The sequence below is a fragment of the Notolabrus celidotus genome, chromosome 9 (assembly GCF_009762535.1).
Source record: "Notolabrus celidotus isolate fNotCel1 chromosome 9, fNotCel1.pri, whole genome shotgun sequence".
Taxonomy (NCBI): Eukaryota; Metazoa; Chordata; class Actinopteri; order Labriformes; family Labridae; genus Notolabrus; species Notolabrus celidotus.
The window spans coordinates 37839337-37866847 of record NC_048280.1 but is presented as its reverse complement, the minus strand read 5'-3'; the positions used below and the strand labels follow the sequence as shown (position 1 = coordinate 37866847).

General features: G+C 41.7%; 1 protein-coding gene across 1 annotated transcript in view; it reads right to left on the bottom strand.

Annotated features, from left to right (window-relative positions):
- Positions 1-941: 941 nt before the first annotated feature.
- Positions 942-27511, bottom strand: part of LOC117819315 (secreted frizzled-related protein 1-like) — a 33503-nt gene continuing 6933 nt past the window's right edge. Inside the window, exons 2-3 of the mRNA XM_034692607.1 lie at positions 23153-23233; positions 942-3308 (exon numbers count right to left, since the gene is read on the bottom strand). Coding sequence (XP_034548498.1) covers positions 2983-3308; positions 23153-23233 — 407 coding nt within the window. The 3' untranslated portion in view covers positions 942-2982. The remainder of the gene's footprint in view (positions 3309-23152; positions 23234-27511) is intronic.

Below are 27511 nucleotides of genomic sequence, written 5' to 3'. Positions count from 1 at the left end.
CAACAATACAAACAATCATTCTTTATTTCAAAAGCTCAAACGTGGGTTTAAAATATGGCCGTGGTGCTCAGGTAGAGAATCATCATCCTTCTCAGTCATAGCCATCATCACCACGACTACATGAACGCACTGATCTGAAGAACGTTTGATCTACGCTCAACCCAGGTACGGCTACACCACTGAGACAAACCAAACACAAGGACACCAACAGTTTACGGTCTTTGGGATCTGATTTCAGAAAAGAAGACTCATCAGCTGACTTCAAGGATAAAGTAGAGAGTAACTAGAGCACTGATAGAAATGTAGAGGAGTCAAAGGATGAGATTTGTCTTTAACTGGAGTCAAAGTCATAAGTTCCCCAAAAAATAATACTCAAGTAAAGTACAGATACTCATAAACTGAACTTAAGTAAATTTACTCTGTTACTGTCCACCACTGGATACATAGTGGGGCAGCTACAGCCCGTGACACCACATGGGCCTGAATCAAAAATCCCTGAGACAAGAACTTTGAAGCTATGGTCTGCGTCTGTCAGACTGTTGGGACAGAGGCATATGGTTCTGTTTCTTGTGATGTCAACATGTTGCGTTGTTTGTGTCATGTTTTATGTGTTTGTGGTTTTGTAAGGCTGCTGGCCCCGCCATGTCTCTCATGAAAAATGTATTTTTCATCTTAGCGGGACGTACTGGTGAAATAATATGTGCATCTGAGATCTCTGAGAGTTGATTTCAAAGGAACACACAAAATACAGACAGAGCCTCAAACATGATCAACATTGAATCATGGTTTAGAGCCAGTTTCCCTTTTTACATGTTGGCCTTTGTATCTGTACTGTTTATGTATTTGTAACATTAGCTAAATGCTTATGTCAGCGTCCTAACACATCAACAGTATGTATGTTTGAATGCAGGCAGACAGAATGACACACTCTCTGGATCCTGTGAAGGTTTGCACAGTATAAAGTATTTAATGAATACAGAATTAGAAAACTAGTTACAATCTCAGTCTGGAGTTTAAAATAGTGATTACATTGAAAAACTGGAGCAGTTACCGTGGTTTAGACACAAGGAGTCATCACTGTGTTACATTGTTGAGTGTAACCTATTATAAAACTGAACAATAACACTGTTAGTTTGTACATGTATGTAACATGTGTATGTACATGCAGCAATGCACCAGTGACACTCAAATCTGAAACAAGTGATGTTAGAAGATCAACGAACACATATCAACGTGTGTAAAGATGTTTCTATGAGCACTGAGAACTGAAGTTTATGGTTGTATAGAAACAGGAACAGATAAACAATGCATCAGTTTAGATCAGGGGTTCCCAAACTGTTCAGCCCGCAACCCCAAAATATAGATGCCAAAGACTTGTGACCCCCACTGTCCCTCAAAGTGATTTAATGTGTCTTCATTTAGCTGGTCTGCAGAAAATGACCCTACCTATATGAGCATGTGTCTGTGTTTCCTCTGCTGTTATGAATGAACCTGCTGCTACTGATGCTTTTGATAATTAACTGTTCACTAACCCTAAACTTAGGAGTCATCAGGAAACAAAGAAAGGCAGAAAACTCATTACACTTTCTATTTTCGAGTTTAGCTACTATTTCTGTGGATATTTTTTACTGTAATGGACTTGAAGACATCTCACAACCCCCCATTTGTGTCTCGCGACCTCCCAGGGGGTCCCGACCCACATTTTGGGAACCCCTGGTTTACAGAACAGTGCTGCTGCACTGGCCTAAATGTGAACTCAACTATAAACTGGTGGTTATGGTTCTACTAAGACTTCTCAGGTAATAAAGTGAAAATAAGAACATAAATAAATAAAAGGACTGCAGAAGCAGTGCTTTCAGTTTGAAGTCTGACGGCACAATAAGCTCAGATTATAGCACTGTTTCCAATCATTCATTATGTATACATCAATCTCAGAGGAGCTGCTGTTCTCTGTATTCACTCTGTCGTCTCTCACTGTATGACAGGAAGAAACAAAACAATCATTACACATTCTTCTTCCTGGAGTAAAATGGGCAGACGGATGCCCCTCTCGTGTCTGAAGGTTATACTAAGTATAATACTAAAGCCAGCAGAGTGTTAGCCTACAGAGAGTATGAACAAAAAAGAATCTAACTACATCAATAAAGACACCAGCTGCACACATTACGCTTCGTTCTGTGACTTTATAAAAAGAATAGAATGTAAATAGCAATAAAGGCCAACACACATCAGCTGTTTCATCTTCAGTCAGACATGATCGTCTTATCTTTCACCAAAGATTAAGATCATCACAACCTTTTCTCTGCAAAAATGTAAGTTTATTACAGAAAACATGGAACTACTCCTTTAAACATTCTTTTCTTTGGCAGAGGACAAAAGAAAACCTTTCAGTGTGCGTGTGTGTTTGTGTGTGTGTGTGTGTGTGTGTGTGTGTGTGTGTGTGTGTCAGGCTTGGGCCAGTTACTGGTGTCAAGGTTTGCCCTGGTTGAAGATGTCACAGTGTCACACAGGACGAGCAGGATGTCCGAGGGTACAGGATGTCCTCGTGTCTCTTCAGAGGTCAGTTAGCCCGCTCGTTTGTGCTAGCCACCATGCTAACCAGGAAGTCAGATACCGTCACAGAGACCGGGAGGGCGATTTTCCGGACACTTCTTTGTACATCAATATTGAAATGACAGAATCCATTTAGCCTAATGTAAGATGATTCTCAGTTGTACTGATAGTTGTGTTTATTTGTTTTGAGTGAACGTGTTTGTTTACTGCTTCAAATGTTCTGTTGTTCTAAAATAATATTGTTGTGTTCATCGGGGGAGAACGCTCTTGTTTTTTTTAGAGATTTCAGAAGAACACGTTTCAGAGCTTTCATTGCTAGAACATGAACATGTGATATTTTTGCTTCAGGTTATCATACTATCAGAGTTTCATACCCGCCCTCGCCTGGCATGTATCTGCATATGAGGAGGGGGCGGGGCTTGGGACCTTTTATTTGAAAACGTTGTCGTATACAGGACACTTGTATGTTTTGAGTTTCTTCAGGGTCTGCTTGAACTCCTTGCTGGACTTGTCCCACTTGTGTATGCCTGTGAGGAGGTACTGCTGGTCTACCTTGCGGCCCATGATTAGGTATTGGTTTCCCAAGTTATCGAGCTGTTGGCAGGGGCAGTCGGCCCCGTTTTTCAGATACAGCACCATGGTCTTGATGTCCTTCTTCTTCAGGTTCCCAGTCTTCACCATCTTCTTTCTTTTCTGCAGGACTACCTTACGATCCATGTTTTCCCGGGTCACTTCTTTAATCTTGGTTTTGAAAGCTGTTGTTGCAAAAAAAAGAAGAAACACAGTTACTACATGCTGAAAGGACATGTTTGAACAGAAGCTGTGATCACACTGAAACCTCTGTAGAGTGTGTAAACCAGCTCAGTATACTGCAGGTGAATACTGAACACATGACCCAAATGGACAATTTCATTAGGCTCTTTTCCACCAGAGGAACTTTACCCCTGAACTACGTGTGTTTCGACCGGTGGACCCAGGGTCTAAATTTAGTTCAGGAGTAGATAATCTCCCCCCCTGAAAAGCCCCTGCTAGGGGGGTAGTACTTTTCAAAGGTCTCGGGACTTTCGAGGGGGTCTTTACTGCTGGAAGCCTGCAAGATAGGAAGGAGGTACAGAGGAGGGTGAACAGGGAGATCTACAAGGCCAAATGCCAGTACAGAGACAAGGTACAACATACCCTGGCTGAGGGAAATGCTAGGGCTGCATGGACTGGCATAAAGAATGACAAATGCCCCCTTTAAGGGAGGAAAAAAGAGAGACTACTGTCTAGATGAAAGAGAGTCCTTCTCTTCAGCCATTGAGCTTAATGAATTTTTTACACGCTTTGAGACAGGGAGCAGCAGCAACATTCCTACATGGCAAGAGACGGACAATGTTGGAAGGGACAGCATTGACAAAGCTATGGTGCAGCAAATGTTTGAGTGTACTGTACATGTACATGTACATGTACATGTACTGTATATGTACATGTACATGTACTGTATATGGAAAAGCCCAGGGCCTGATAACATCAGTGGCAGGGTGCTGAAGCACTGCTCTGCTCAACTGAGTGAAATTTTCTGCTCCCTTTTTCAACGCTCACTGGATACCCAGGTTGTCCCGTCACCGTGGAAAACATTGACTGTGGTTCTCCGCCCTAAGGTCCTTTATCCATCCTCCCCTCAGGACTTCAGGCTCATCTCTCTCACCTCACTGGTAGTTAAGTCAGTGGAAAGGATTATCAAATCCCACATTACTGACACATGTAAGCACATCCTGGACCCACTACAATTTGCCTATCGCTCCGCAAGAGGGACAGACAACGCCATTGCAACTCTCTTAAACCTTTTGTACATGCATCTGGAACAGGACAAGACACGTGCTTTGCCGATTTCTCTTCTGCATTTAATTCAATACATCCCCTCATTTTGGCAGACAGACTGAAAGATCAGTTCGGACTGGACACAAAATGAATAACATGGATTTTAAATGTTCTTACAGACAGATCTCAAAGGGTAAGGGTAGGCAACACGATGTCAAAGGTGAGATTTACCTGTGTTGGCACACCACAGGGCAGTGTGTTGTCACCTCTGCTTTACACCCTATACACAGACTGATGTCGCAGCAGATACCTGGGACATCGTATTATTAAGTTTGCTGATGACACCGCCTTGGTCAGCCTTCTGAAGCAGGATGAAGTGGAACATGGTCCAGTGTTAAATGACTTTGTAATCTGGTTTGAGGCCTCACACGTAACTCTGAATCTATCTAAGACCAAAGAGCTGCGCCTCCTGCTTCATCTAGGATCAGAGGAGAGGAGATTGAGGTGGTGACAGACTACAAGTACCTTGGTCTCATTTTAGATAACAAACTCTCCTGGGACCCATGTGTGGATACTATTTTTAAAAAAGGACAACAATGAGTGTATTGTCTGAGGAAACTGAGATATTTAAATGTTGATAACACAATTTTAACTCTATTTAACAAATCTTTTATTGAAAGCATCCTATTTTGTTGTATTGTTTGCCGGTACGGTAATGCTAAAATTACACAAAAAAACAAATTGGGGAAAATTGTTAAGATCTGTGGGAAAATGATGGGGGAGCAGCGAGCTGACCTGCAGCAGCTGTACCTGAGCAGGCTGGCTGTGAAGGCAGACAAAGTCTGCATGGAATCATTACACCCACTCTCAGTGGAGTTTCAGCTACTCCCTTCTAGCCGGAGGTATAGATACCCAAAGATAAGAACAAGTCGTGCTAAAAACTCATTCATTCCCATGGCAATAACTCAATTAAATAAGATGCACAAGTGATCTAAGGTTGTCTATAAGTCCACAAATGTTATTTATTTATTGTATTTAAACTGTGATTGTTGTTTACATTGGGCTAGCAATGACTACTACTGTGAAACAGCTACTTTGGGTTGCTTGGATCATTTTGTTGTGTGTGTCTGATGTACCTTTCATGTTGTTGTGTTTTTTAAAGCTGTGCTGTACCACAAAGTGCCTCTTGGAGGACATTAAAGTTTTCTAAATTAAACTAAACTAGATAGATATATAGAATGTTATGATAATGGCTAGATGAATAAGATAAATCATGAATAAATGAGTTAATATGTAACATAAATTGGACTAAAGGACTTGATCGGTCACATCAGCACCTGGTGCAGACAAAACAGAGCGTGTGCACTGGAGAGCAGCGGACCAAAACGCTGCACTTTTCTTAAAGAATATGTTCAATTGATTTTCACACATTAACAGAAATACAAAAAGCACACAGAAAAAATTGCACGATAGGATCAGCTGGTTCTATCACTAACCCATCCCTCATAACCCGACAGTCCCAATGTCCATAAAGGGGCTCCATAGTGTAGGCATTAAATAGAATAGTCCTGGAGTAAACAGCGTTCCAGAGCTGGAAGTCAGGTTGTCTGTTATTTGTAAGCATCACACTGGTACTAGAGAAAACAATATACTGCACATAATGCTACTAAATAGGTGGGAATACGTAAAATAAAAGAATTTAAAAGAAGAAGAAAAAAGACAATAATGAAAGAGATATTCATGGTGACAATGAACATGAGTAACACTCATTAAACTGTAAAGTCAAAGAAGGAGGGTGTTTCTGAAATTGACTGAAGTTGCTGAAAGTGCTCCATAAAAGGTCCCCACATCTGAATAAACTTTTTTACTGCAGCCAGTGACTGAACAGCAGATCTTTTCGAGGTTTAAAGGTGACATATCATGCAAAATCGACTTTTTAATGGTTCTCTACCTGAAATATGTGTCCCTGGCATGTCTACAAACCCCCCGAGAATGAAAAGAATCCATTCTGCCCCTGTTCTGATTTCTCCACCTTTCTGTAAATGTGTGTGAAACGAGCCGTTTCAGACTTCAGTGTTTTTGTTACGTCACAACAATATCCGGTCTGTCACGGAGTCAGAGCTCGGAGCTTGTTCAGCCCATAGACTGTATAAAATAATACTGAATCCCTCCTCTGTTTTTCATTCCCTGCACACGTGTGCTAACAAGGAGCTTAGGAGGGAGGCATGCTAGTTGTAGGCTGTCTTAATAAACACAAAGGTCGGTTTTACTCCCCACGTCTGCAGATTTGAAGATCTAGTGGATGATTTTTATTTTTCATGGAAAAGTGCTAGCGCTAGTTAGCATAGCCACATAGCTACATGTCGTAGCTGTAGCTGTGTACCAAGACACACGTCTACATACTGACAAATAAAACAACAAGAAACAGAATCTGTGACCAATCCTTCAGAAAGGTCCTGCTGCCTTTCTGGCAGAGGTCGGTTTTACTCCCCACGTCTGCAGATTTGAAGATCTAGTGGATGATTTTTATTTATCAAGGATAAGTGCTAGCGCTAGTTAGCATAGCCACATAGCTACATGTTGGTAGCTGTGTACCAAGACACACGTCTACATACTGATAAATAAAACAACAAGAAACACTAAATCTGTGACCAATCCTTCAGAAAGGTCCTGCTACAGGTGCCTCTCCGTCAGGATCAGATTCTGGATCAGATTCAGAGGGTTGAAGTGACGCGGGTCTGTGAGCAGCCGTGTATATTCAGCCAACATGTAAACATTAGATCAACGTGCTGGAGAGCCGAGGACATATCCACTTCCTGAGGGGGCGTGGTCAGAGAGAAAACAGACCGTTCTGAGCAGGGCTGAAGAAGAGGGTTTTTCAGGCATGCCATAATCTGATTTCAAAGTGTTTTTTTGAGCATAAACTTTAAAGACATGTTTTGGGGACCTCTTAGACCAATATATATTGATGAAAAAAGCGTGATACGTCACCTTTAAGCAGGACATGGCGTCCCTCAGACACTAACTGTGAGGGGGGCAGGGCAGCATCCCTCCATCTCAGCAATACTCCACATCTGGCCAAGAGCGATGCAAAAGCTAATGTACAACTTTTAAATGGAGTCAGACGCACATCATCCTCTCCAGTAGTACCAAAAAAGGCCACCAGAGGGTTCGGCTTTAAGGTGATGTCAAGAATCTGAGACAAGGTCTGAAACACCTCTCTCCAGAATGTTTCCAGACTGGGACACGTCCAGAACATGTGGATAAGGGAGGCCTCACCTATCTTACATTTGTCCCAGTAGGGGCTGACATTCGGATAAAAACAGGACAGCTTAGCTTTACATATATGGGCCCTGTGCACGGCTTTGAACAGCAACAGGCAGTGACGAGCACAAAGAGATGTTGAATTCACCAGTTTAAGGACAGAGTCCCAGACATCCTCTGAAAGTGAAAGGCCCAGATCAAAACGCTGCACTTTAAACAGACTGGGGTAGAGAGCAGACCCGTGGTGCAGAGGACGACCTGAAAGAAACCGAGGAGGCAGCCGATAGGAGCTGGTTTAATTTGAACTGTTTGTCAGCTGATGATTGCTGCTGCAGCAGTGCAGTATTTCTTTCGTCTGTTTACCTTTATTTGAAGGTTTTTCACCTAAATGCTGTTTCTAAACAAACTTTGGGATGAGAGAAATCCAATAAAAGGACATTAAGATACGTATTGAGCTATTTTCATGGAGTCCAGTCCTCTTTGGGCAGACTGTCTGTCCTCTCAAGTTGGGACGCTGCACGGAAATTAAATAACTGGACACACACACACACACACACACACACACCTGGAAATCCCTATATTGTTTTAAACATTTGAAATAGTCACATTGAAATACTAGACATGGATAACTCAGAAGATACAAGAGGAGTACTCCAAATGTAGCTGCCTTTGAACGTAGCTGCAGCCTCCCCATGTAAGTAAGAAGTGCTGAACACCCAGGGGGCTAGTTAAGTCCAGTTTGAAGTGTATGTCCCAAATCCAGAGGCCACAGTCCTCGTCACATCGACTCCCAGCCATGGCACCTGCTGCATGTTGTTCCTCTAAACTCCCACACTTCTCGTCTCTCTCTCTCTGCCCCTCAGAGAGTTTATGGTGGGTGCATAAACCTGGCTTTATAAAGACTCTGTAGAATAATCAGAGTGTGTACTTCATGCACCGGCAGGACAGGAGAGCGCTGAACCCAGCGTGGACTCCCTGTGGACTTGTTCTGTTGGTGAAGGATTGAGTTTGTGCCAAAACTATTTAAAAAAACACTTCTAAATATGAAATGAATGCATCAGTGAGACACCACACTTTTCTGTTGAAGTGGAGTCAGAGTTTCTTTCATGACGTGTTCTATCTCTTGGAACAAACATCGGACAGCCAGTCGTTTCCAGCATCCTGCAGCTGTGTGAGGCGCAAAGGAAATACAAAGTATTATTCTTTCTGACACAAACAGAATCTGTCCGACTCAGTCACAATGTAAATAAGTTTTTAATAAGTGAAAGTAAAAACGGCTCTCTGGTCAGGATGTTACTCTGCTTTGTTCTCTGCTTTTATCTCCTTCTGAACTTCAGGCAGTGATTCAGTCTGACTACAATCCTCTTGATCTTTCCATAAACTCTGTGTAACCTTCTAATCTTTAACTTTCCTCCACTTCTCCTTTGAAACAGGGCAAAAGCGCACCTTCGGTGGTCCAAATCTCCCCATGTCCCCCTGCATGGCCTCCAGTATCCACTGTCAGACCTCATGAGGCACTAACATGAGAAAGATCAGCTGACCTGACAGAGCTGCTTTCAGTAGACTGAGGTCTTGTAACCTGCAGCCCGCTGTAAGCTGACAGAGGATGAATCATTTCAAACTATCTGCACTCCATAACTTCACTCTTTGTCCTGTCGTCTCCACAGTTTCTAAAACTGATCCCCCTTTAAACACGTCCACTCCACATAAAGACATGCTTTGGCTCAGTAAAACCCTTCCAAGCGTTCCAACTGAAACCTGCACAACACCTTGAAACATTCAAAAGAGCAGCTTTCAGAGTGCACATGGCGAGGGGGGGGGGTCTGATCCTCTCTCTCTAACCACGCAGACATGTTCTGTGAGGAGGCTCAGGGTTCAGAGAAATCCAAATGGATAACATTCATAATGAGACATCAAAGAGAAAGCCTCGCCGACCTCTTAAAGTCATCTTGATGAACTCTTTATCCTTGACTAGAGCTGGGCGATATTGAAAATGATGTTATCACAATCAAATATTTCATATCAGATGATTTCAATAATTATCACAATAAATATCAAATCATTATTTCATTTAAATGTAAAGTCAGATATTTTCTCCTGAGTGAAAGTTGAAGACAGTTTGTTAGTTTGTATCTGGATTTAGTTTCTGATGAACTTCTTGAATCCATCATTTCTGATGGTGCTAACAGGAAGCAGGTCTTTAATGGAAGATGAGATTTTTGTGAAGTTTTAGTTTGTAGATTCTTGTTTTTCTCAGATTGAGGTTATTTCCATAATTTGATTTAAATGTACAACAAACATATATCAGACTGTATTCTGTGTATCAGTTTATAGAGTATTGTTCTGAGTTGTGCTCTCCCCTTTAAGATTACTAAGGGTTACAGGCAGAGTGATGTTGTTTCCCACAGTGCAGTGAATGCATCACGGTTGATCAGTGTTCAGTTGTCCTACGGTTGTGGTGGACATTAAACGTGTTCACAGCAGAAGTTGTCTCTGTGTTCTTCCTTTACCCACATCCTGAAAGTAGATTTAATGAAGTGTATGAAGTTAATAGTTAACTCAGAGTCGACTCAGTGTCAGACTAACAACTCTGCTTTGAGTTTTCTTCAGTGTCGTTGTCGCTCGTCTCAGCTGTGTTTACATTCCGCTCCAAATGTCTTTAAGCCCCGCCTACCTCTCACCCTGCAACATGATTGGCTGTTCAATGCAGTCTTCTTCTTCTGTCTAATGTTGAGTGGCAACTAGCGTTTAAGGCTCATTAGCGGCCCCTCCATTTTAAGTGGTTGGGGGTGTAATTACAGGTTTATTCGAATATATTTTTATCGAACATTTTTTTATAATAATTTTGAGAAAAATTACATCAAGATAATTTTCGTGATGGAATTATCGCCCAGCACTATCCTTGATACTGTTTCCATGCTGTGATGTCTTTGTTTAGCTCAGTCGTTGGATGGTTCGTGTCTTTGGTACATTTTAGAGCTCCACACTTTTCTGCTACGCCAATAAACCTGTGCAGAGCCTTCAGAGTCTGGATGACAGGACAGAGTTTATCCCTCTATCAGGATTCAGACGGCACATTAAGACACAACAGGTCTCTTCATGCTTCATTTAGCTGCTGAACTGTCCTCATACTCATCATGCACAATAGAGACATGTTCTAACAACTGTTCTGATGTAAACAGACTGATACAGGACTAACAGAGGGTTTGGGCCTGGGTATGTTTTGTCTCTGTACTCCAGGAAATGAAGTGAGAGAAAAAGCTCTGTTATGATAAATGGACTTGTACTTATGTAGCGCTTTTCTAGTCTTCCTGAGCACTCAGAGCTCTTTTACTCTACTCGTCACATTCACCTATTCATACCCATTCGATCACTGATGGCAGAGGCTGCTATAGTAAGGGAACATCAGGGTTAATCTCATTCATACACATTCACACACAGCTGAACAACAGAGGGAGCAGTTTGGGGTTCAGTGTCTTGCTCAGGGACACTTTGCATACCTGCCACCAATGGACTGTGAAAAATAGGGAGATTTTCTGGAGTATGGTAAAATTCACCAATACAACCCTGTCAATATATAACCCTGAACTGCAGATGAATACATTTAATAAACAGATATCTAAGTCATTACTTTAAATGTCTCTTCATTTCAAGGTTTGCAGTAAAATATAACAATAAAAACATACAAAATCTAAAAAATCCATGTCTTACAAATAGGACTAACTTCATCAACATGTTGAAGAGTGAGAGTAGAGTGAGCCACTGCAGTGAGGAGTAACACACACATGTTCCAGGTAGAGGGGTTTGTGTTGACACCATATTTTGATGTTAACACCATTAGAGTATTATTTCAATGAAGGAGTCTCTGTAACATGAATCTACATCTCTATGTGCTTTTTAAAGTCATTTATCTGGGTCCTTTAAATCCTATTTATTACCTACAGCTAAATGTGATCTGACCTACAGTAACCTCTACATCCTCAGCCTCTGCTGCGTTCTGGTCTTTATCAAAAAAAGGAAGAGATCTCCTCTGCATCTCCACCTGAGGTTATCAGGTAGAGTTTAGTGATTTCATAACTTCACCTGTGATATTGTGATTGTCAAGTCAAACTGTAAGAATAGAATAAAAAAACAGTAGAATAATGAACTAATCATAATTAGCTAGGCTTTAATATATTAAAATATATATATTTATATTTATATATAAATATTATATATTTATAATATTATAAATAAAATCTACAACTCTATCCTAGGTGAGTTTACAAAAATAAGTATCTATTTAGTATGACTAAAACGTATGCTGCTGTGCAGAGCAAATAAATAAATAAACAGATCAATGGATCAATAAACAAAAGAAATGTTACAATGAGGACTAGATAAATATACTAAATCATGATTAGATTGTTTAATATGTAATATAAGAATCTGTAAATACGAGTAATCAGCTGTGAACAGCGTCTACCCGGAAGGGCATGAGGTGTCTCATCAGGCGCACCTGCTGCAGGTCTGTCAGGGCGCGCACTGGAGAGCAGCGGGCAGAAGCGCTGCACTTTAAAACAGACTGTTGGATGGAGTAGATCGGTGGTGCAGAGGGCAATCTAAAAGAAACCGAAGAGGCAGCCGGTAGGAGCTGGGTTTTGAACTGTGTGTTTGTCAGCTGATGATCGCTGCTGCTGCGGTGCCGGCTCGGGCACGCGCTTCATCTGCGCGCTGCTGAAATGTTTGTTTAGAACGTCTGGTGTTCAGGTTCAGGTTGTTTTGCAGCCAGTGAGATGTTAGGTCGATACAAAATTACAAGATAGACTTCAGACAGAACAATCTACTTAATGTGCAAAACATACAAAAAATATCCTAAAAACTAATCTAACACTAAAAATGAATAGACATGATAAAATGATAAAATGATAAAAGTGCTAAAGGTTCCATTTTAAAAAGCATATCAGAAAACAGTCAACCAATAAAAACAATGGAATCACATGAATAAATAAGACAATCTGGGCTCAAGTCATAAGATTGGAGGCTGACTGTGTGGGTGTTTAGTTAAAGTTTGTATTAAAAGATTATAAATACTAGGATTGTTTAAAATACACATGATACATGATTAAGTATTACTAGGACTGTTTAAAATACACATGATACATGATTAATTAATAAATAACTGACCTATTTCATATGAGATGATAAAATATATTCATATAAATAACTTCGTTTTGGCAGGTCTCCTGAAAGTTGAATTGATTTATTAATTATATTACTTGTGGTAAAAAAGCAATGATAGGCAGTTGTTTAAGTTCCATTGAATCGGATGCTGCTTTGTGGTTTCTTGCTCTGTGCTTATGTTGCATTTGCATGTGTTTTGATGCGGGTATTTCTTTTGTCTTTTTTATTCCTTTATTTAAAGGTTTTTCACCTAATAATTGGGAACTGTGTCTGAAAAACTCTGGGATGAAAGAAATCAAATAAAAGGAGGAAAATAAAATACACGTTGACTAATTTGAGTGGAGTCCACTCACTTTTGGTGTGATTGTCTGTCTGTCCTTTCAAGTTGGGACGCTGCATAAAAATGAAAGAACTTGACAGTGATAGTGACACTGTCAGCACTCTGTCATCAGATTCACACAGCTCTAAACTCTCCTGATGAACTTTAAAGAGGATGCTGCGTTATTGCATGTCACACCTTAAGTTAGCTATAAGAACAGGGCTAACCCACTTTAATGAGGGATGGATCAAATCTTTAAACAGTGCAGAAGTTTGTTGAACTCAGAACAACTCGTCTAATGAACACTTCAGCTATTGGTGTCACAGATCTACCTGTCTGTCTGTGTGTCTGTGTTTACCTGCTGTCAGAAACCATCTCATGCAGCGCCTTTTGGATCAAACCATCTACAGGAAGAGGAGGGGTGGATGTTTCTTTGAGGTTTGAATATAAGGCTCAAGTAAAGGACTTCTTGAAAAAGGGTTAGAGATTACAGGATCCTATTAAAAATATAGAATACAAATTAAATTATCTGGTATTAAAATATCTGATGGGGCAGATATTTTGACGAGCCGCCAACCTTCCGATTGATAGACGACCGACTCCACCCACTGAGCCACAGGTCAGCTTGATGTCAATCAACTAATCCTTTTTGGAAAACATTCCCTCTTTGAAATCTAGTCCCTTTCCCGGAACCTGATCTCCTTTCAGGGTCACAGACTGCTCCAAGGGGGTCATCAACCCGGCCGCAGGCTGTGCACTTCTCTCACTCCTTTACAACAGCAGCACAACTCATCTGATAAGCTTAAATGATCAATCTACGAGTGCAAGATGGCCTTGTTTGTTTGTTTGTTTGTTTGTTTGTTTACTGCAGCAGTGAAGGGAAGACACAATCAAGAAGCAAAGTGTGCATTTTACAGATACGGGACAAACTAAGACCCTCAGTGTCGACTGGGATCAGCTGTATCAAAGCTGCTAATAGGAAACATGCTTCATCCATACATCATGGAGGAGTAAGGCTGACACATGGTATACAAACTGTGTTGTTTACATGATACAGTATCTGTTATTGTTATATACAAAGCATAACAAAACAGTGAGTTTGTAAAAACAAACACACAGACCAAATGAAGTCAGACCCTCCTCTTCATCGTCTACCTTCTCCCACTTGGCAATATTTTTAGTAAATTTGGCATTCACTTCCACTGCTTCGCGGATGACACCCAGCTCTACCTTTCCAGTAAGCCCGACTCCACCGCACCCTCCTCCCTCACCCTCTGACTCTCTGAGATCAAATCCTGGTTCACCTCCAACTTCCTTCAACTCAACAGCAATAAAACAGAACTCCTCCTCATAGGCACTAAGTCCACCCTATCCAAATCCGACAGTTTCTCCCTCTCCATAGACAGTTCAACAGTTTCCTCCTCCCCTCAGGTAAAGAGTCTGGGTGAGATCCTCGACAGCTCACTTTCTTTCAACTCTCACATCAATAACATAACCCGGTCTGCATACTTCCATCTCCGCAACATCAACCGTCTCCGCCCCTCTCTCACCCCTCACACCACTGCTATCCTGGTCCACAGTCTCGTCACCTCCCGTATTGACTATTGTAATTCACTCCTCTTCGGTGTCCCTCACAAATACCTCCATAAACTTCAACTGGTCCAGAACTCTGCAGCACGCATCATCACCAGAACCCCTTCCTTCCACCACATCACCCCCGTCCTCCAGCAGTTCCACTGGCTCCCGGTCAAACTCAGAATCAATTTCAAAATCCTCCTCTACACATTCAAGGCCGTCCACAACCTCTCCCCCCACCCGTATCTGTCTGATCTCCTCCACATCGTCACCCCCTCTCGCTACCTCAGGTCTTCCTCCTCCCTCCACCTCTCTGTGCCCCCTGCCCGTCTCAGCACCATGGGGAGCAGAGCTTTCAGTCCCTCTGCTCCTCAACTCTGGAACTCACTCCAACCAGACATCCGTAACACTGATTCACTACCTGTATTCAAATCAAAACTCAAAACCCATCTGTTTCAAACTGCATTCCCTGTTTAATTTCCACTGCTTCATTTTTAACTTGGTGTTACTCTGCTTGTTTTTATTTATCTTATCCTGTTGTTTTATTTATTGTGTTTTTAATCTGTCTGTAAAGCGACCTTGAGTGTTTTGAAAGGTGCTTCTAAATAAAATGTATTATTATTATTATTATAATTATTATTAGATCTACAGACACACTTAACACAAGTGCCCATGAGCAAGGGAAGCAGTGACCAGATGTTCAAGAAAACAGATCTGTTCTAACTAAGTGATCTGTTTCTCTCACAGCAGTCACACTCTTTATACAAACCTACAGACCTCCATGCTAAATGCAGATCATGGAGGGTGCTGTGTGTTTGCTGCTGAAGTTACACTTCTGTGTGTGTCTTTCTGCTCTGCCCTCCACCAGGGACACTTCAGCACTGTCATGTCATGTTTCTGTCCGCTCTGCAGAAGACAGAAACATCACAGAGAGTGAGGAGAGAAACACCAATGTCTCATTGTCTGTGTGTGTTTTCCGTCAGCCTAAAAGGTGTAGTGTGTTGACAGGAAGCTTCACGGCACTGCACAATGACTGACAGAGAGCGCACACTCTACACACACACCATCACACATCTCCTCTAGAGATGATGATAACTCCTCAGAAGTGTCTGACATTATTCTGAGGAACATCTTGTCTTGTCTTCATTCTAGTTAAACAGGATGTCAAATGTTGACCTGTGTTCTTTTTTGTACCAGCTTCAGTTAGCATGCTAAATCAGGAGGCTCCGGATGTTTCCATATTGGATCCTGTCCATCAATATGATGAAGGAGCAGAGCAGGTGAGAGAAACTTTAGGTTAGTGATCTCTCCAAAGAAAGTTAAACCATGAGCGGTGGTGATGATAGCAGCAGGGTTCAAAGTTGTGACATTAGTTTCTTTTTAAAGGTGTGTGAACCACAGAGCTCAGAGAAGAAGGAGAGCTGAATGAGGACAGTTTCATGTTCAATCCACCAAAACAGGCAGAGAAGAATCCATCACCATGGAACGATCACTGACGAGGAATCACTGGGACCGTTTTAAAAACTGTAAACATAAATGATTTAAATCAATAAAATCATCTTTAATCAATGTTTTTAACATGTTTGTATCTTCAGTTAGTAGCCGGGTAATAAGAGGGATCATGTATGGTTAGCGGTGCTTCAGGCTCTGGATGTGTGTGCCACCCATAGACTATAAATAAAAAGGTGCCACCTCTATCCCTGCTTATTGTTGAATTGTATCGTATCAAAGACTTTAGACTTTAATGTACCCTTGGGGTCAACTTCTGCATTTCCACAGACACAGACAAAGACATTCACGGAACATACACTGCAAGCTCCACAAACTATCAACAGAGCCTTTGCCATCGCTGCCCCCACTCTCTGGAACTCTCTCCCTCCACACATCCGTAACTCTGACTCTCTCCTCTCTTTCAAAAACCACCTCAAGACCTACCTGTTCCAAAAAGCATACCACACATGACCTCTCCCCACGCCCCACCTCTGTCCCTGTTTTGTTTGTTTGTTTTATTTTCTTTCTTTAGTTTTCATCTTATGTAAAGCGACTTTGAGTACTAAGAAAAGCGCTATATAAATTCTATGAATTATTATTATTATTATTATTATTATTATTAAAGGCATCAACACTCAAACCAAGTGGTATCATTCAGCGAGGCCTGTTGTTCAGGGCCGCTATAACAGCAGGGATCAGGCTCTTGCCAAGGCGAGCCCTTCTACACCTCGGTGCCATGAATCTGTGCCCTGAGGGGAGTGGGATGAAAGTTCAGAATCCTGGTATCGTGACAACTCTATAGTTACAAATATTCAGTGTTATATAAGTGTACTATTTTAATTGTGTTACAAAACATATTAAAAGCAGGGCATATCACAGAGATATGCACAATGGTATAAATTGGGATGATGTTGAACAGCTGTGAGGGTTCTGGCACACATTTTGGTCCAGTTCAGGCACAACTGCTTTGGAAAGTGTGCTTGTGCAACTGAGTGTTGTGTTGCAACACAAAAACACTCTCTTCCAAACGAGAACAGACCTTTCACAACTTCCAGTAAGGGAGCTATCTTCTGAACAAAAATGCATATTCACTGCCAGAGAGGGGGGCGGCTAACACACACTTGGTCCAAACAGAGTTGAATTCCAGTCAGTGATACATTCTGTGATTCTTTATTAGGCTTGCCTTGCCCATAAGGGAAGGAATGTATCTATCATATCCATTCAGTGGTCCTGTTTAAAGCAGTCTGCTTCTCAACTTCTGCATGGAGCCCATTTCCTTTCAGACCAGCCAAACAGAGTGTGACCAGGACCACGTTCATGAGGCTTTCAGAGGAGAGATGGAACATCTTCTAGAACCAAACAAAGTCCAGTTCCCTTTTCAGATCAAACTTTGAATTATCATGAACTGGATGACTGAGAACCTTCACACACTACATATCTCGTTCTCTTGAACAGGGGTTCCTAAACTTTTCAGCCTGTGACCCCCAAAATATAGGTGCCAAAGACTTGTGACCCCCACTGTCCCTCAAAGTGATTTAATGTGTCTTTATTTATCTGGTCTGCAGAAAATGACCCTACCTATATGAGCATGTGTCTGTTTCCTGTGCTGTTATGAATGAACCTGCTGCTACTGATGCTTTTGATAATGAACTGTTCACTCACCCTAAACTTAGGAGTCATCTGGCAACAAAGAAAGGCAGAAAACCCATTACACTTTCTATTTTCAAGGTTTTATTTCAAGTTTAGCTACTGTTTTTGTCAATATGTTTTACTATAATGGGTAAAATCTACTATTTTTAGATGACTTAGAAAAAAAAAAACATTCTTGAAGACCCCTCATTTGTGTTTCGCGACCCCCCAGGGGGTCCCAACCCACAATTTGGGAACCCCTTTGCTCCAGAGGGTTTGTAAAAGAAGTAGAGAACCTGTTTCAGAATTGGTGAATTCTATGTTCCCTGTGTGCACACAGCACAGACTGGACATTTAAACCTATGGCTCACTGGACTCCAGGTTCAAACAGACTCTAGTTGTTCTGAAATGGAAGCAGTGCTGCCAGAAGGGACGATAAATGGTAAATGGACTCTTACTTCAATATATCTCTTTTCTTTCTGTCCACTCAAAGCTCTTTTACTAGTCACATTCACCCATTCACACCACATTCACTCTCTAATGGTAGAGGCTGCAATAGTAAGGGATCATCAGTGTTAATCTCATTCACACACATTCACACACCCCTAAGCTACAGAGGGTGCAGTTTGGGGTTCAGGGTCTTGCTCAAGGACACTTCAACATGTGACTGAGGGAGCTGGGATTGATCCGCCATCCTTCAGATGATAGACGACAGACTGTGCGCACTGAGTCACAGCCGCCTACAGTGCCTTTATTATAAAATTGCTGCTGTAAAACAAGTTAACATCTGACAGTAAATGACTGTATATAAAGATATGTATTGGTGTTTTCTTTTAGCATTTAAATTGTAGCTTATAATATTGCCTCATGTAATCTGTAATCTGTGCATGAATATTGCTCTTGGTATAGGGCCAATCTACGGATGCCAGAAGACAAGCACATCTCATTAAAGCCATTTCAGCTGTGTTGAAACGTCTTTGCTACTCGCGCTTATCTCCTCTCACGTGTTGATTCAGTGAATCCATCTGTGATGAAATATAGCACCATCTAAAACAGACCAGCTGAGTCTCTTCATGCTAACAGGCTAACTGTTGTGTTGCTCATAATGATACCTGCCTGTCCGTCTGCTTCTATGGTGTCATCTGTGATGAATGGCACTCCACTTTGTGTTACTGCCCTCTACTGGTCTGGAGGTGTAATGCATTTACTTTTTTTTTCTCCATACCTCACTGGCCTGATTTGCACAATCTACCCGGGACTTCAGCCTGCGGTCGAAACGCAGACAACAATGGGGGCACAGGAACCTTTTAGTTCAGGGTGAAGTACCTCTGGGGGCTAAAAGACCCCGGAACTCTTGGTCGAAATGCACCAACTTGTTCATAAAATCCAGTTTTCAATGAATCAGCAGTGGAAAATAAAGCAAATATATAGCATGAGTTTGTGAAAAGGAAAGAGTCTTCACTGTGAACAGGATCAGCCTCTTCTTCGAAATGCACCAATACACCTGATTTAACTCAGCCCTGCACAGGCCAAAAAACTGCATACTAAGACCATCACCTAGCTCTCCATCACATTCATACTCTCCAACACTCACAGAACCAGACACACATAGATCCTGCACAAGTCAGCAGCACAGATAAGCTTTCATGATGTAAAGTGCACAGGATGTTAGTCATCATGAGGCCTCGTCCCATACTGTCGGCATGTCTGGAGTTTGAATTCTGAAGCATGTTCCTCATGCAGTGACCTGTGGGAGTGTTTTCTCAATCACAATGTCTGATGCATTATTAGGTGAATCACTTTTTTAAACTCCAGTGTGGATTCGCCCCAACTTCCTCTTACCTGTAAGAATAATAACCACACTAATGCTCATAGTAGTACCTTTGAAAAAACAATATATTCCAAGTCTAACTATTGTGAATGGATATCTCATATGTAGGAAAGTAAATGTTTGTGAATGAGGGGATGAGTGGAAGGTTCTAACACTTTAAAGCAACTTTCCATATCACAATCTCTCAGGGGGGTGAGCACCCCTCAAAGTCAGATCCTCACCCCATTACTGCAGCGATGCAGAGGCCGGGGTTAATACGGTCAGTTACAGTGTTTACAGACATGTAGGGTCACAGGGCTGTATAATCCTTTAGCTGCATGTTTAATTTGTTGTTATGATGCATGTCATACGTAAATACCATATGAGTCTCTGAGAAAAGACATTAGTTTTCATCTCATGTTCTTGTTTATCTCCATTTATGAAGCCAGCACGAGCAGCAGAGTCCTCCCTGACACTCGTGTGTGGTGTAAAGGTGTTTTTCAACCGGAGAAACTAGGGTCTAAATTTAGTTCAGGGGTAGATAATCTCCCCCCTAAAAACCCCCTGCTATGGGAAAGTACTCTTTTCAAAGGTCCTGGGACTTTCAGGGGGGCAGGGCCTGCAATGCTGAACGTGTCTGATTGGTAGATTAATCTCAGTGTTTTTATTCCTCCCTCTGTCCACAATAACATCACACACATCTGTGATTCTCTTGATTTCTCTTTCTTTCATTAGTTTTTATTTGTTCTATCTTTTTTGTATGTGTGTGTACTTTTCAAAAGAAGAAGCTGTGATTCTCTTGATTTAGCAGCTTGTAACAGTAGTCTTCTCTCAGCCCACCATGAATGCGTCTCTCTCCCGGTGTTACGGTTTTAAAAGTGACCCTGTAAACTGGAGACCTTCAGCTGAACGTGTCAGTGTTTGTGGAGTTTACACAGCTGTTGAAACACAGAGGGAGTTCCTGGGAATTCAAACTAGTTTAGTTTTTATTAAGATTTCTAAATATCCTCATCAGATATTTAATGATGGTCTAAAGACGTTTATGAGGGATGCATCCGGCTGAAGGTCTCCAGTTAACAGGGTCGCTGTTTAAACCAAAACACCGGTCGATCTCTGCCACGGCTTTTTGAGTTCAAAAGGATTTTAAAGCCGTGTTGAAACGTCTTTGCTACTCACGCTTATCTCCTCTAGGTCACCCATAAAGTAAGGGGTGACAGGGTGTGTGTCAATTGACCCTCTCTGTCTTCACTCAGTAGAATCAGTAAAGTGTGGTACAGATATTGTATTCCAGGATATAAGTTTAGTATCAAAATTAATTACACATAAATCATCAGCCGGTCTGTTGAACATAAAGTATCATTATTTAGGTTGAGTAATAAGATCAGATTAAAACATGTTGAGCCTGCAACATTACTTCATAGATAACTCAATGAATCATTCAATGAAGGTAAGGATTCCTTCTATGATCACATATCATTATCTCAATACGGACCATGCTGCTTCAGGGACCTGGTCTTCAGGCCCTTAGGCAGCACTGCAAACGCATCAAAGAGGAAACCACATGATCCAGAAACACAGAGACTTCTCTGGACCTGAGCCCGTTTAAGATGGACTGAGGGGAAGTGGAAAACTGTCCTGTGGTCTGATGAATCAAATCTGACACTGCAGCCTCCACCTCAGAGAGGGGAGGGGCTTGTTATTAGTGCACACTTCACAGGCCGGCATCCCTGATGGTATTGGCATGCACAAGTGCCCATGGGATGGCTAGTGTGCACATCTATGAAGGCACTACTGACAATCACTTCTTCAGGAAGACCTTACGTATTTCAGAGAGACAACACCAAACCACATTCTACATGTGTTACAACAGCATGGCTCTGTAGTAGAAGAGTCCAGGTCTACTGTGTATTTACTGCATGATCAAAAATGGATCTGGTGAAGGGGGATAAAAACAAGCAGAGCAGATGTTTTCATTTCATCAGAGAATTGTTGATCACTTCCTTTAGAGAAGGTGACATGTTTCAAAAAGGGTAAACAGGGTTTATTTGAAAATATATTTTAATATCTTTATCTGCTTTTATGAAACATCTGGACTTATGAGGTGATGAAGAGAAGCTCCGCTCTGTCAGTGGGAGCAAATGGCTGCAACACTTTGCAGTATTTAGTAACTAGCTAAATACTGCAAAGGTCTCTGCTCATGGTGGATTAAAGGTGACATATTATGCTCTTTTTCATCAACATATATTGGTCTAAGAGGTCCCCAAAACATGTCTTTAAAGTTTATTGCTCAAAAAACCACTTTGAAATCAGATTTTGGTCTGCCCGTAAACCCCTCTTTTTCAGCCCTCCTCAGAACAGGCTGTTTTCTGTGTCTGTGCCTTTAAATGTGAATGAGCTCTCTGACCACGCCCTCTCAGGAAGTGGATGTGGCCTCGGCTGTCCAGCACGTTGATCTAATGTTTACATGTTGGCTGAATAAACACGGCTGCTCACAGACCCGCGTTACTTCAACCCTCTGAATCTGATCCAGAATCTGATCCTGAAGGAGAGGCGCCTGCAGCAGGACCTTTCTGAACCATTGGTCACAGATTTAGTGTTTCTTGTTGTTTTATTTGTCAGTATGTCGACGTGTGTCTTGGTACACAGCTACGAACATGTAGCTATGTGGCTATGCTAACTAGCACTAGCACTTTTCCATGATAAATAAAAATGTGTCAGTGCCTGTGTCATCCACTAGATCTTCAAATCTGCAGACGTGGGGAGTAAAACCGACCTTTGTGTTTATTAAGACAGCCTACAACTAGCATGCCTCCCTCCTAAGCTCCTTGTTAGCACACATGTGTGCAGGGAATGAAAAACGGAGGAGGGATTGAGTTGTATTTTATACAGTCTATGGGCTGAACAAGCTCCGAGCTCTGACTTCCTGTTACAGACCGGATGGCGTTGTGACGTAACAAAAACACTGAAAACAGAAACGGCTGGTTTCAGCACACATTTACAGAAAGGTGGAGAAATCAGAACAGGGGCAGAATGGATTCTTTTCATTTTCGGGGGGTTTGTAGACATGCCAGGGAAACATATTTCAGAAACATGCAGCTTATTTAAAAAGTCGATTTTGCATGATGTGTCACCTTTAAGATGAGATCAGACTGAGTCCTGTCTGTAAGATGGGACTGGATCTTATCCTGTCTTGATGTTGGGTCTTTGTTAATAATAGAACATAGAGTACGGTCTAGACCTGCTCTGTTTGGAAAGAGTCTGAGGAGAACATTTGTTGTGATTTTTTGCTATAGAAATAAATAAAGATTGATTGATTGATTGATTGATCTTAGACTATCATCCCTGACCAAACCAAGCATCTGATCACAACTTCAAAAAGGGGCCGAACATGCTTTGATGAGGACTTCTGGGTATCTGATTTAGAGATGGATGTATGATTGATACGACCCCGTGTGTTCTTTCATGTAGCTCTGTGATACCCCGGCACAGCAGTGATGACAGTATGATGCATGTTGTTTTTTGCAGAAGGATGTTTGAAGGATGCTTACCGAACTCGCTGGCACACATGTGCTCCAGCATGGCATCTGTTTTCATTTCATTGTCACATGGAGGGCAGACGGGAGAGTAACCTGTGGATGAAAGAAGGTAAATGAACTGGAAATAGGGCCATGGCATTTGAGGTGAATCAATCTCATGCTGAAAGTATCCACATTTAGGTTGTTCTTCAATGAGTCAGGATCATAAGGAAAAAACAAACTATGATTTGATGTACAGAATGTAAAAACACCACGATGCACAATCTACAGTCATGGAAAAAATTATTAGACCACCCTTGTTTTCTTCAATTTCTTGTTCATTTTAATGCTTGGTAAAATTAAAGGTAGATTTGTTTAGACAAATATAATGATAACAACAAAAATAGCTCATAAGAGTTTAATTTAAGAGCTGATATCTCGCCATGTTCCATGGTTTTCTTGATAATAACCAACATCTATGCTATGGCATTGTACTGCTAAAAGCAGTGCTTTTAGGCCTTCCATGTTTTCTTCTCCGTCTGTTTAGTCACATGATACACACAGGAGCTAGTACTTGATTGCATCACCATTGTCTTTGTTGACTGCAGCCATGTGTCTTGGCATGCTCTGCACCAGCTTCTGACATTGTTCTGGTGTCACAGCAGCCCATTCCTGTTGCAACAATTCAAACAAATGTGTTTTGTTTTTGGGCTTGTGGTTCTCCATTTTGAGTTTGATGATTGTCCACAGGTTTTCACTTGGATTTAGATCTGGTGATTGAGCAGGCCAAGGGATGGTTCGAATGTCCTGGCTCTCCATCCAGGCTTTAACTGACCTTGCCGTGTGGTGAGGGGCATTGTCTTGTGGGAAAATCCAGTCATTGGAGGCAGGAGAGAGTTTTGCAGCTGATGGAAGAAGACTGTTTTCAAGAGGAGCCCTGTACATAGGGTTGCAAAATTCCAGGAATTTTCAAAGTTGGAAACTTTCCATGGGAATTAACAGGCATGTATGGGAATAAACAGGAATAAACCAGGAATTTACTAAATTGGCTCTTAACTTTGGAACTTAAATATAGTTGGGGAAATATAGTTGGGCTATTGAGACCACGCCCCCTACATGCAATGTGCATTCCTCCATCACATGCACTGATGATTTCTTGAATCCTGCAGAGGCTAGGCTTGAGAAGCTTGAGGGAAGATGCTCTTCCATTTGCATGTTGAATGGGACTTTGTTGGAGGGAGAGCGTCTCTTTTCATTTAACATTTTGAATGGGGCATTGTTGTTAATTTTTGAATGGGTTGGGTCAGGGGGGATGAGTAATATTTAACTCAACTTCATGTTTTTGTTCTTCAATGAAAGAACTGATTGTTCAATAAAATATTTCACACTTGATAAAGTTCTACTTACAAATAAATCTGTTTTAATTGTATTATTTTGGATGGATGTCTGCTTATAACAAAACAAATATTTTTACTTGGATATGATACCTTTACATTAAATTACCCTCAATTCACAGTTAATTCCCAGTTAATTCCCATGGAAAGTTTCCAATGTGGAATATTTCCAAAATTCCCCAGCTTAACTTCCCATGGAAATTTAAAGTGACCTGGTTCATTCCCCCATCACACAATTGCATTTGCCCTGTTCCACCCATACTGAGACAACCCCAGATCACCATCGATCCACCCCCATGTTTTACTGATGGGGCAAGACTGTCTGGTTTGTAGGCTTCTGCTGGCTTCCTCCTAACTAGTGAGTTGGTTGGAATGGGCATCAACTCAAAACTGGATTCATCACTGAAGAGAACCTGAGCCCAACCATCAACAGTCCAATCCTTGTGATCCCTAGCAAAGAGTAACCCGGCCTTCCTCTGCCTTTCGTTGATGAAGGGCTTCTTCTGTGCCCTGTGTGACTTCACACCAGCTTCAAGAAGTCGGTTTGGAACTGTCCTTGCTGAACAAGTCACATTTCTGGACAGTACCAGCTCATTTTTAAGCTCCCTGGAGGTCTGAGGACAACTCCTGACACAGGACCGGATGAGTGCACAGTCATCTCATGGGGTAGAAAGACGTTTCCTGCCTCGACCATCTAGCAGTTTGGTAGCACCATGTTTGGCTTGCTTGTTCTATGTGTAATGAACGGCTGTTGGAGATCTTCAGTTTTTTGTCTACCTGTCTCTCACTCATGCCAATTTCCAGCAGTGCCAAGATGGCTACCTTTGTGTCTTCACATAGTTCTTTTGTTTTAGGCATGACGTGAGAGCTGACAACTCCTGAGTTGTGCTACAGCTTGAATGTAAGCAGGAAACCACTCGAGGCCTTAGCATGTGCAGCGCTGCTTATGACATGAAATGGCCCTTTATATACCCTGGGAATACAATTAAGCTTAAGCATGTCAAATAGGACATACAGTGTGATGTAATCAGCTGCATTTTTTGTCGTGTTCATTGTATTCTTCAGGTAATATACCTTTAGTGGAACCAGGCATTAAAATGAATAAGAAAATAAGGGTGGACTAATGTTTTTTTCCATGACTGTAGTTCAACTCTTCCTCCTGAGAGCGTGTTCACTCCTCTAAGCTCTCTGAATGCAGACCTCCTCTCATGCCTGCTTTCAGAGTCCTGCTCTCTCTTATGACCTGACTCCAGAGAGGAATGTCTCCAGCTTTTACAGCCAGCTGGAACTCAGAGCTGCAGTAAACAACCTTCCTCATTCTCTTCTGGATTCAGACAGTTTTCAAACCTATCTTCATGCTCAGATGTGATGTGTCACTCTTGACTAAAGCTAATATGTAAGGGACAAAAGCAGTAATACTTAATCCCAGCTCCACTGAATGCTCTGAAAAAGGTACAAACTGTTAGCTCGAGGATAAAACCTGAAAACAAAGAGCCAGAATGTGTCTCTGCCAAGGAGTAATTCAGTGAAGTGACGTACATGCAAACATTTCTCCAACAGGATTTTTCAATTTATACTAATACTGGTAGATCTCTCCATGCCAAACAGCTGAGTCACAACAGACTGCAGCAAACAATTCAAACCAACTGCACCGTCACAGCGTGGCTCTGCATGGACGGAGCACAGGGGTGACAAAGGGGAAAACAAATACTTGTCTTCCAGTTGCCAGTTGTCTATTACATGTGTTTTGCAAAAGCTTGTTAAAGTTACACTAAAGTGCAAAGGGTTTGAGAAAACAAAGAGTGTTTACAGAGTCCCAGGGTTCCACAGGCTCTCTTTAAATGAAGGATAATCAGCCTGTATTTAGAAGAGATGATGTGGATTGTTCGCAGACCTCTGTTTGAAACTGCTGAGGGCTGAGAAGCTTCTGTGTTTGTCTGTTTTAACCTCAACATGAGTTACAGCCACTTCAGCAGAAACAAATAAATCCTGCAGAGCGTTCAGCTTCAAGAGGCCTGCCTTTGTGTTCTCACAATAAAACACAACCAGCAACGTCTGAAGACTGCAGCTCTGTAGAACCCCGTCTCTGGGAAGGAGTGCTTCTCAGAAGGCCTTGGTCCAGTAAGACCTGCTTCTTCTCCACACATACAGTACAACACAGAGCTGCAGTGACGCTGTGTCAGTGCTGAGACCTGAACTCTGGTTCTGGACTTTCACATGATCACTTATCTCCAGGGAAGTTGATGATATCCACTGTGCAGTCCAAGTGAATGAGTTGGTTGTATAGACACTGACATAAGCCTTTAAACCAGACTTTGCCGCCAGAGGTTCCAATCCGGCCACAAGATGAATTTGCAAAATGAAAAATTGCAGAGAAGACATTAACTGTAATTTTTCAATAAAAATAACTGCTTTTTCAGATTTGTCCTCTGGAGGTGGGTGGGGGGGGGGGGGGAAGGAGCCTCATATCGTGCATGTGCTTACCATGCATGTGGGAGTGTCATAGGTGCACTCACTGGCACTACACCCCTGCATACAACACTGTCCAGCAAGCAAACTGTTCATGCTGGTACTGAGGGGTCCAAAATAGTCAACTTTACCTTCTTCATTATTATAATCTATCTGTTGTTTTGCAGTACACATTACACACTGTGACAGGTGAATGGGAAACCTGTGTGTTTGGTGTGTTCTCAGCAGGTTTCAGGATTTTAAGGTGTATAATATTCTGCCCCACTATGAGACTCATCATGGAGAAAAATACAACAGCTGTTTTTGTAAAGAGATAGTTCATTAAATGTGAACATTTTCAGAATGTACTTTTTCTGCTAAAACAAAGGGAACAATTTGCAGTTGTGGGTATTTATAGGTTATTATGTTCTGATTTTACTGGTCCGGCCCACTTGAGATCAACTCGGGCTGTATGTGTCCCCTGAACTGATATGAGTTTGATGCCCCTGCTTTAAATCAAAACAACTTGGCTTCATTTTATTGATGACTG